Source organism: Citrus clementina, unplaced genomic scaffold (assembly GCF_000493195.1).
Source record: "Citrus clementina cultivar Clemenules unplaced genomic scaffold, Citrus_clementina_v1.0 scaffold_5, whole genome shotgun sequence".
Classification (NCBI taxonomy): Eukaryota; Viridiplantae; Streptophyta; class Magnoliopsida; order Sapindales; family Rutaceae; genus Citrus; species Citrus x clementina.
In genome coordinates, this window is record NW_006262201.1 from 31,224,448 (window position 1) to 31,235,725 (window position 11,278).

The 11,278-nt window shown below is 36.4% G+C and overlaps 1 protein-coding gene across 1 annotated transcript; it reads left to right on the plus strand.

Moving 5' to 3' along the window:
- Positions 1 to 9,125: 9,125 nt before the first annotated feature.
- On the plus strand, positions 9,126 to 10,931 carry LOC112098148 (superoxide dismutase [Cu-Zn] 1-like). The gene is made up of 9 exons (XM_024183778.1): positions 9,126 to 9,148; positions 9,251 to 9,301; positions 9,723 to 9,811; positions 9,924 to 10,025; positions 10,159 to 10,221; positions 10,327 to 10,355; positions 10,463 to 10,523; positions 10,693 to 10,722; positions 10,909 to 10,931. Exons 1-9 carry the CDS (start codon positions 9,126 to 9,128, stop codon positions 10,929 to 10,931), a joined length of 471 nt encoding a protein of 156 aa, XP_024039546.1.
- Positions 10,932 to 11,278: the final 347 nt, after the last annotated feature.

Here is an 11,278-nt window from a genome sequence, read left to right on the forward strand (position 1 = left end):
GAAGTAGTGAAAAAAATAAGTTAGAATAACTTACCAAAACTAGATAAAGTGTAACAAAATATAGAGATATAAAAAATAAACTTAAAATATTCACCTAAAAAGTCGGAATTTAATAAAAAAAAGTGAAAACACAAAACCAAAAATTGGTGGAAAAATGAGTTGGAACAACTTATTAAAATTTAGATAAATCATTACGAAAAATAGAAATTGAAAAGTAAACTAGAAACATACACTATAAATATTAGAATGTAACAAACTAAGTAGGAATATAGCTATTGTGTGACATATTTGTAATATCTTTATAGTTTCTTGTACAATTTATAAATTTAAAATTATTACAATATTTTTCCTCATTTAATTATGATTTTATCTTTTTCTCTATTTTTTCATAATTGTTTCACATTAAAAATAAATGAAAAATATAATTTTTATCATATTAACCGGTTAAAAATCGATTGTACCGGTTGCAGGCATGCCCTGCATGGGTCTTCTTTCTACAGTGCTCTCTTTCTCTCTGAAAGAAGCATTAAGAATGGAAGGTAAAAGAGTCGTGATGACTCTATCTGTCACTCACGTGTTGAGTGGTCCCTTTTATTGTTTTAACATAGAGTAAAATATAGAGTAGGATCTGAGAGATGGTGAGGTAGTTTCGTTGGTTTTCATTTCATTACAGAGAGTGGTTGTTGGCAGTTGGTTTAAAAATCTTCTTAGATTTTCTTAGCCGTTTGGAATGGACACAAAAGAACTTATTCGAAAGTGCAGTGCAATCACTCTACAAGAAGAGGAGAATGATAAGATTGAATTCTTTGGGAGCATGAAGGAGGAAGGTCAAAAAATTGCGGCTAATTGTTTAGTGGGTAAAATCATGCTAAACAAAGGAGTCAGTATAGAAGGATTGAGAGCTGCTTTGCAACAAGTGTGGAGATCCATAAAAGAATTTAAAGTGGAAAGTGCAGGCAACAATGTATTCATCTTCAAGTTTAATTCGGAGGAAGAAAAGAGAAGGGTGTTCATAGGTGGGCCTTGGCATTTTGCAGGAGCATTGATAGTGATGATTGAACCGAAAGGGATTGGAAATGTCAATGAGCAGACCTTCACACATGCATCCTTTTGGGTGCAAATCCATAATGTGCCTATCATGTGTATGCAGAAATGTGCAGTCCAAAAATTGGGAGAAAAGATTGGAGAAGTTAAGGAGATTGAAACTGATGAAGATGGGGAATGTATAGGAATATTTGCTCGGCTGAGAATTTCGGTAGATATAATGCAGCCTCTTAAAAAGATCTTGTTCATTGAAGTTGAAGGAAAGAAGAAGATTCCGATGGCGATGGTGTATGAGAGATTGCCGGACTTTTGTTTTTGCTGTGGTATCTTAGGACACCAATTCAGAGAATGCCTTAAGTATCAAGGACAACCTAAGGAGAACTTGCCATATGGAAGCTGGTTAAGAGCCAAAACTGCAGCTGAAATAGCTAAATTCTACAAGAACAAGGAGAAATGGAGCAATGAGCACCAAAAACCAAGCTCCCCACCTGCAAACTCAAGACAACAACAAGTGCAACAATGGCACGCTAGCCCGGTTCTGGAAAGCGGTTCAGAGGCAACCTGTATTGGGAAAAACAAAAATACAGAACAACCAAAAGTAAACCAAGTGGCAGAAGTGTTTGAAGTGCAATTAATGCATAGGGTTGAAGAATCGAGACAACAGCTGATAGACTGCAAAGCACAAGCTAGCACAGCAGACAATATAGGCTCAATGAGTACTTTGAACAAAAAAGAAGGAAATAATGGGAGGGAAAGCACTGATATTGAAAGAGGGAAAGAGAGGGCTACAAAAGTGACTCACCAAAAGTCTATACAGTATCCAGAAGAAAACAATAAGGAAGGAAAGATAAGTGGGCCGAGGAATGCTAAACTAAAGCCCAAAGGGAGAAAATGGAAATTTCAAGCCAGGAACCTTTTAAGCAGAAGAGACAGGATTGGTAACCCACCTGGAACCAAGAGGCATAGAAATGAGGAGAATGAGCTAAGTCCAGAAAAAAAAGACTAAAAGGGATTAGTCCAAATTACCTGTTAACAACCAACACTCAGACATACCCCCCGGCAACAAAACTCAAGGTGTGCTGGGAGTAGCCCGAAAACACAATCGTGGAGGATGAGACAACAATGCAAGAAGACATATCGGCGGCGGCTGGTGCACAGCCCCGCCGACAACCATGAAAATGCTAAGCTGGAACGTCCGGGGTTTGGGGAATACCCGGATGCGCCTAGAGGTGAAGCGAATTCTCCAAACACACAAACCTCATATTTTGTTTTTTTGTGAAACTAAATTAATGGCTGTGCAAGTGAGGGAGGTTTGCAATCGGATGAATTTTGAGAATTGTTTTGCTGTAAATAGGAAGGGCTTAGGTGGAGGGTTAGCGTTGTGCTGGAGCAGTGAGGTTCATGTAAATATAAGCTCTTTCAGCAATCATCATATAGACGCTGTTGTCCAATCAGAAAATGGAAAGCATTGGAGGTGCACAGGGATTTACGGACACCCGGAAACCCAACAAAAACAGCACACGTGGACACTCCTCCGACGATTGGCAAGTCTGTCTGATCTTCCGTGGCTGTGCTTTGGTGACTTCAACGAAATTTTAGATCCAAGGGAGAAGAATGGTGGCCAAGACCGAAATGTGAATATGATGCTTAGCTTCCGAGAGGCTGTTCAAGATTGTAACTTAATCGACGTAGGCTGCAAAGGTTACCCATTTACCTGGTCCAACCGTCGGTTTGGTCCCAATTTAGTTGAAGAGAGATTGGACAGATTTTTTTGTAGTAAAGGCTGGGCTAATAGCTTCTTTGATTCTCCAGCTACGAACCTGTTAACAGTGGGCTCCGACCATTGCCCAGTGCTAATGGAAGTTAAAGAGCGAGGAAAATGTGAGAGTTATGTTAGAAAGTCTTTCCCTAGAGTGCACTATGAAGACATGTGGAGTGCTTACGATATGTGTAAGAGTATTGTTCAAGATGAGTAGAGTAATTGTGGGAGCTAGAAAAATGGAGATCCTGTGCTCCAGTTTCAAAATTCAGCCAAGAATTCGATGGCGAGGCTTAAAGGGTGGAGTAAGCGGGAGTTCGGAGGTCGAGAAGAAGAATTAAAAAGATTAAGGGAGCAGCTAGAAAGGGTTAAACGAAATTTTGAGCATTATGACAGGGGTGATGAGTATAGAAGATTAGAAAAAAGAATCCATAATCTGCTGATTGATGAAGAAATGTATTGGAAGCAACGATCGAGGGCTGATTGGTTAAAGGAAAGAGATAAAAATACGAAATTCTTTCATGCTAAAGCTTCGGCTCGAAAAATGAAGAACAAGATTTGGGGAATCGAAGACGGACAAGGAAAATGGACAGAGGATATCGCTGAAGTGGAAGCTGAATTTTGTGAGTATTTTCAAGAGATCTTTACCTCTTCAAGAACAAGCCAAGACCAAATAGATAATGCTTTGGTGGGCCTGATGCCGAAAGTGACCCAAGATATGAAGAGCATGCTGGAGCAGCCTTTCACAGCCGAGGAGGTTTCAAATGCGCTGAGCCAAATGTGCCCAACAAAGGCCCCTGGACCAGATGGGCTCCCTGCTGTCTTCTTTCAGAAACACTGGCTCACAGTGGGAGAAGGAGTGATTGAAACGTGCTTGCATGTGCTGAATGAGCAAGGTACATTATCTCAGTTAAACCACGCTTACATTGCTTTAATTCCAAAAGTCCACAAGCCTAGGAAAGTTACAGAATTCAGACCAATTAGTCTTTGTAATGTAATCTATAGGCTTGTTGCTAAGACCATAGCTAATAGAATGAAGCCTATCCTTACTCAGATTATCTCACCCAATCAGAGTGCATTCATACCCAATAAGCTTATTACTGACAATATCATTATTGGTTATGAATGCCTCCATAAGATTAAACACAGCAAGGGGAAAAGAAATGGGCTAGTGGCTTTAAAGTTAGACATTAGCAAAGCATATGATAGGATGGAGTGGGATTTTTTGAAGCACACAATGATTAAACTAGGTTTTCCAAATAGATGGGTAGAGCTGGTCATGAATTGTGTTACTACATCATCTTTCTCTGTACTTATTAATGGAAATCCAAAAGGGATGATTCGCCCTCAACGAGGCCTTAGGCAAGGCTGTCCGTTGTCTCCATATCTCTTCATTTTGTCTGCAGAGGCTTTCTCCAACTTGTTGCTGCAGGCAGAGCGTAATCACCTCATTCAAGGGCTGAAATTCGGGAAAGAGCTCACTATCTCACATTTACTTTTTGCGGACGACAACCTTGTGTTCACTAAAGCTTCAGTTGACAGCTGCAAGAACCTAAAAGCCATTTTTGATTGCTACGCAGCTGCTTCAGGACAACTCTTTAACTTTGAGAAGTCATCCATAGTGTTTAGTGGTAGCATTCCAGAGGACAGAGCTGAAGCAATAAAAAACATTTTCCAACTTAATGTGGTTTCTAGGCACGGAAAATATTTGGGCCTTCCATCTATGGTTGGAAGAAAGAAGACAAGCTTCTTCAATGAGGTGAAGCTGAAAGTGGTGAGCAAGATTGCAAGCTGGCAACATCATTTTTTCTCAAGTGGAGGGAAAGAAGTTCTTATCAAAGCTGTGGCTCAAGCGATACCAGCCTATGCAATGAGCGTCTTTAAGTTACCCCTAGGGTTGTGTGATGATATTCAGAAGGCAAAGGCCAAGTTTTGGTGGAGATCAAAAGAGGACAAGCGCGGAATTCACTAGGCAAGATGGGGAAAGATGAGTCATGCTAAGAGTAGAGGAGGCCTCGGTTTCAGGGAAATGTCTAGCTTCAACCGGGCTTTAGTGGCCAAACAAGGGTGGAGATTGCTGCAATACCCAGAATTATTGGTCACTAGAGTGCTAAAGGCTAGATATTACAAGGAGACTGATTTTTTACAAGCTCGAGCAGGATCTAATCCTTCGTACATATGGCGGTCTATTCTGTGGGGAAGACAAGTGCTGCAAAAAGGAATCAGATGGAGGATCGTCAATGGTGAAAAGATACAAATATGTAGAGACAATTGATTCCAAGGCCAGAAACATTTAAGCCGATATCAATTCGAAATGTGGCAGCATATGCTTCAGTAGCAGATCTCATTAGTCAGGAAAATATTTGGGATCAAAGGAAGGTGAGACAGTGGTTTATGGATGAGGATGCAGCTGAAATTCTACGAATTCCGCTGTCGAGGAGACCACGAATGGATGAGGTGATTTGGCACTTTGATAAAAAAGGGCAATATTCTGTAAAAAGCGGATACCAATTGTCGCTTAAGATTAAGCATCCGGATAAGCCTAGCTGTTCATCCACGAGTTTGCACCACTGGAATTTGTTATGGACCCTTCAATTGCCGGAAAAAATTAAAATCTTCATGTGGCGAGCATCTCATAACCTTTTGCCTACTGCTGATAATTTATGAAGACGAGAGATACTGCTGGAGCCTACATGTCAAATTTGCAAGCAAGGTAAGGAAACTACAGCTCATGCTTTGTTACTATGTAAAGCTGCCAAGAAGGTCTGGAGGTATGCCCCCTTTGAAACATGTTTCCCTGATGCTGTTAACCAAGACATGTTGGAAATTATGGTTGAAATGGCTAAGAAATTAACAAAGTCAGACATTGAAGTTATGGTAGCTATCTGCTGGACTATCTGGTATGGCAAGAATAAGTTTCTGTTTGAAGGAAAGAAAATGGAACCATTGCTAACTATTTCAAGAGTTGAGGCTGTGGTGGAGGCTTATAGAAGAGTGAAACAGCTGAAGCTGGAACTAAAGGCAACATCTTCTTCCAAGAATCAGCAAGTATGGAGCCCTCCTCCTGATAATACATTCAAAGTTAATGTTGATGCTGCTGTTAATTTTGAAAGGCAAAAGGCTGGCCTGGGGGTTGTTATTAGAGACTCATGCAACAAAGTTAAAGTGGCTGCTGTAAAAACCACTCTGTTTACAGGGGATGTAAAGACTGCAGAAGCTGAAGCTGTTGAATGGGGGTTAGTGGTGGCAAAAAGTGCAGCTTTTCAATGCATAATGGTGGAGTCAGATTGTCAAGAAGTGGTGAAGTTAATTAACAACAAAGAGGGCAGTAGGACAGAGGTTATGTGGGTGATTTCAGAAATTCAAAGTCTTAGTAAGGATTTCCAGAATTTCAGCTGCTATCACACTCCTAGATCATGTAATACTCATGCCCATTCCTTAGCCAAGTTAGCTCTAAGGAACAATGAAACTGTTGTATGGTTGGAACCAATTCCAGTGGAAGTCGAATCTGTGTTATCATCTTTGCTTTAATGAAATCGTTTATTTCCTTCTAAAAAAAAAAAAGGCATGCCTTGCATGAAATACAGCTGCATGGTAGGTTGACTCCTGAAATTAATTATTGATTTTCCCTCGTTGTAGTACATAACACACTTGGCTTCCATCATCATCATATCAATCAACAATCAATGGTACTTACATGTCATCATATCAATCAACAGTAGCAAAATTCAATTGGATTTTTTTTTACAGATTAATTTTGTCATTAATTAATTTTCTGTTTATTGCTTTTTTGTTCACGTTTAATACCAAAATTATCTCTCTTGTTGGACTCTCTTTATCAAGAATAACATCTGAATTTGAAACTACCTTTTTTTTTTTTTTTTTGGTTTTAGGTTTTTCTTCTATACATTATCTTTTTTCTTTTTGCTAGAATCATTTGGTTGTTGATGGTATTGCCCCAAACTTCATCTTTACATATTCTAGTTCTTTATTTTTTTGTGACAAATTTTTCAATGCAATGATCCATTTTGTGTGGATTTCATGATCAACTTTTGTGTGTTAACTTTCATTTGTGCTGAAAATGACTTGGATGTATATGATGCTTGCCATCTATAACGAAATTCCTCATGGAAGAAAAAGTTGAAACTAAAGAAAAAAAAAAAAAAGGTAGCTTTAAATGTTATTCTTGCTAAAGAAAGTTACAACAAGAGATATATAATTCCTCATAGAAGAAAAAGTTAAAACCAATGCCCAAAAAAAAAAAAAAGACAGTTTCATATGCTATTCTTGCTAAAGAGATTTCAACAAGAGAAATGTAATTTTGGTATTAAAGAGGTGGTCGGAATAAGATTCATCTAAGTCATTTTCAGCACAAATGGAAAAAGTTAAAACCAAACAAAAAAAAAAAGGTAGTTTCAAATGTTATTCTTGCTAAAGAGAGTTCAACAAGAGAGATATAATTCCTCATGGAAGAAAAAGGTAAAACCAAATGAACAAAAAAAAAAAAAGATAGTTTCAAATGCTATTCTTGGTAAAGAGAGTTCGACAAGAGAGATATAATTATGGTATTAAACGGGTGGTAGGCATGAAATACATCTAAGTTCTTTTCAGCACAAATGAAAGTTAACACACAAAAATTAATCATGAAATCCACGCAAAATGGATCGTTGCATTGAAAAATTAGTCAGAAAAATATAAGGAACTTGAATATGTAAAGATGAAGTTTGGGGCAATACCAACAACCAAATGATTCCATCAAAAAGAAGAAAGATGATGTACGGAGGACGTGGAAGTAGCTGATGAAAAGCAAAATGAAAAAAAGAAAAGAAATTAGACTTTTGCTGCGATAATTAGAGAAGCAATTCTCATTTTTGAATTATCCCAAAATATGAGATTGCTTAGATGTTTTAGCTCTCCTTGCAAAGAAAGGAAGCACATGCAAGTGCAAAAGCTTGAGCGTTTCCTTAAGAGCTTAGTTGGTTTTTGTACTATTTAGAGATGTGAGGGAATGTGTGTTGGGAAAATATTTCTTTTTATAATATGTGACAATATTAAGTGTATTTGAGTATTTTGGAAGTGAGGTTTCATTATTCAAATTTGTGCTCTGTTAATTGTTAGTAAAACGATTATTTTCTCTTATCTCCATGGACCTAAGTTTTATTGTCGAATCACGTTAAATTTGTTTACCTTTTAATCCTGATTGTTGATTGTAGAAGATGATATGTATAAGTGGATCCCAGTAAAAACTCAATCGAGTACCAAATCTAAATCATACTAAAATAGAAGTTTCAAAAAAATTCTAAACAATTTCGGGATTTAAAAATTTGTTATCATTAATGCATGAAAATGGCCTCTGATAGCACTTAAAATGGCCTCTGATAGCAAGTGCGTGGTTGATACTAATGAATACTATTTTAATTACTGATTTATATCGCTTATGAATCATCATTTTGCACATCATTATTTTTTCAAAAATTTTCAAATTTTCTTCAATTTATTGGTTTATTATGATTGTTGTGTATTCAAAATTTTGTTGTCATTAATACACGAAAATGGCCTCTGCAAAATCAATGGGCTGATTAATACTAATCGATACTACTTTAATTGCTCACTGATATTACTTATGAAGAACACCATTTGAACATCTTTTTTTCTTTAAACCTTTTCAAATTTACTCATATTTATCGCATTATTAAAATTGTTGGTTTTACACTCCTTGTCAATTAATCCATCTAAAGATTACAAAAACATTATGTGATAATACAATTGAAATTCTACTAGTGCAAAAATCATCGTTCGCCTATCATTTATTGGCACACTAGAGTGTTGTTACCTACAACCACAATTTTGTTGCACCCAAATTTGCCTTTAAGAACAGACTTCACTGCTGTGCTTAAAGATATGCGTGGCAATCTAAACCACTTTGGATTATTTGACTTTTAAATCAATGGTTAGTTGGGATAAGGACAAAAATTGTGACACTATACCTCAGCTGCAATATAGACGGGACTTACAACAAAGCTTGTAATATTCTTGAATCACTACTGTTCACACACTCTTATAAATTTGTCAGCCCCCACAAACCAATCTCTGTATACTCTCTCTCTCTCGCGTCTCTACAAGCCCTCTTCATTTTCCTTTCTATAAGGGGTTTTCCGAGGTACTATTCATTTCACTTCTCTTATATCACTTTTGATCTAATCAATATGGTTTCCGAAAATGTATTTATGGAGGTTGCTATATTACAGCATCTGTAACATACACACCCAAAGGAAATACTACACGTGTCCTGGTTACAGAGAAAAAGCACGCAAATACAAGGATGGCGGATTGGGTGAAGCAACTGTAAGTTATAGATGCTGTAACTTAGCCACCTCTTGTATTTATTTGTGTTGACTTTTGTTGATCATTTATTGTATTTGATTATATTTTTATGTTTTTGCTTAGAGATCCGAACTTGACTGTTAGATTTGGTTGTCTCGCTGTTTATGCTTCTAGGTTTACCTCTTTTTTAACAGTTCTCATCGGTTTTACCTCAAGATGAGAAGTTAACTATTGATGGTGATTGTAAATTTTTTTTTTAATTTTAGAAATTATCTTTGCACCATCTTAATTTTATCATACATACATTTAATCATAAAAAAGTTTTAATATATTTTCTACATTTTCTATGTTTTCAAACTTATATTAAACAACTAATTTACCACTAACACTATTAGAATTTGTAAGAGAATCTAAACAAAAAAACTATTTAACCCTTTAATGCATTAAAAGATTATTTTATCCTTTGAAACTTTGAAAAAAAAAATTATATATATATATATTTTCCTTCTGATGGTGTTGTTTCTATGTTTGTTGGGAGTTTACGATTTTTATACTCTCGACCGTTCACTTAAATGTAATATTTTATATTGCTCAGATCACGTGGCACAACGGTGAATGCAACTGTAGTTCTTACTGGAGTTGTGGGTCGTATTGGAACTATTTCCTTTACCCAGGAAGGAAATGGTAATTTAATCACTGATTAATTAGTTGGTTCTGGAAATTATTGTTCTTAATTAAATCATGTCTAAACTAATTTTTTTTTTTTTTTTTTGGCTAAATTTTGTTCTTCTTCTAGGTACAACAACCGTGGAAGGAAACATCTCTGGTGTCACTCCTGGTGATCATGCACTGGTTATTCACACTTACGGAAACGTAAATAATGTTTGGATAACAACTGGTATACATGGCCCTTTAACTGTGAAGTATTTCTATTATGTAAGCCTAATAACTTGCGTCAAACCTGGGAATAAAAACCCTCTTTCATGTCATAGAATTCCTTCTTAATTCATCATTTGCTGGTTTTCTTTCAGGAGCCCCTTTTAAACCTGCTGGAACTAAAGGTGTTATAGACAATATCACTGTTGATGTTGACGGTATGTAGATGCTGCACATAATATCATGTTGACTAATGTAGTTGTTTATGGTGTGCGATATTTGTCGAGTCATTAACTCTTTTCTGATTTATATATCTGATTCAGGTACTGCTACTTTTAAAATTTACGAGAAGGTACTCTTTCACCTCCTTGTCATTTTGACTTCGTTATGTTTCTATTTATATCTTCATGGACCCAACTCCAACTCACTCATCTCTATCCTGTTATATATATTTTGCAGATTCCTCTTGCTGGACCAGATTCCGTTATTGGAAGGGGTCTTGTACTCCACTCAAATCCCAGTAATATACCATTTTTTGTGAACTTCATGTCTTTTTTCCCAGTTGAATGCTTTACTTACTTGAATCATGTTGCCTAAAGTATAGGTTGAATAATGAAATTTTATTTAGTCTTAATCATGAAATTTTTACTCTTCTTTACAATTTTTTAAAGAACGTTCATCTCCCTCAGGTCCAAATCCCGGTCCCGGAGTAGCTTGGGGTAAGTATGTTAACTTAATCATTCGAATTACTCCCCTATTATTTTGCGTTCTTATTTAATCAATCCAGTGGTCATCCCCTGGCAGTCTTTGCTTGCAGACTCTGCCGCTAGTTTTTATGTGGTTTGAGATGTTTTGAACTAGTAGTTATTAGTGATTGTTAATTAATTTCTTTTGCGTCTTTGCAGGTGTCATCGGTCTCGATGAATGAAACGGCTTCTCTCCAAACCCTAATAAATACATTTGACATGATGTTGAATGTCTTGTAAATATTTACTAAAATAAATAATATGTTGTCCGAAGCATGGCTATAATAAAATAAATAAAAGCCATGGCGTAGCTGTAATATGTTGTACCAAGTAAAATGTAGCTGTAAATAAAATAAATAAAAGTCAAGACATGCTATGTAATGTCCTTAAGATTATTTTTGTCTTTCAAAATAATATTTTAGTGCAAATAAGTTCATTGATAAATAGCCCAAAGGATATAACGATTGTAATTGTTGTAAGAGTGTGCACTCAAAACATCAATTTAAAATAAGAGAGAATTAAATATAAA

Coding starts and splice junctions, on each gene's coding strand:
- LOC112098148 (XM_024183778.1), top strand. CDS start 9,126: ATGGCGGATTGGGTGAAGCAACT. Junction 9,149..9,250: donor GCGGATTGGGTGAAGCAACT/GTAAGTTATAGA, acceptor GTTTTTGCTTAG/AGATCCGAACTTGACTGTTA. Junction 9,812..9,923: donor CTTTACCCAGGAAGGAAATG/GTAATTTAATCA, acceptor TTCTTCTTCTAG/GTACAACAACCGTGGAAGGA.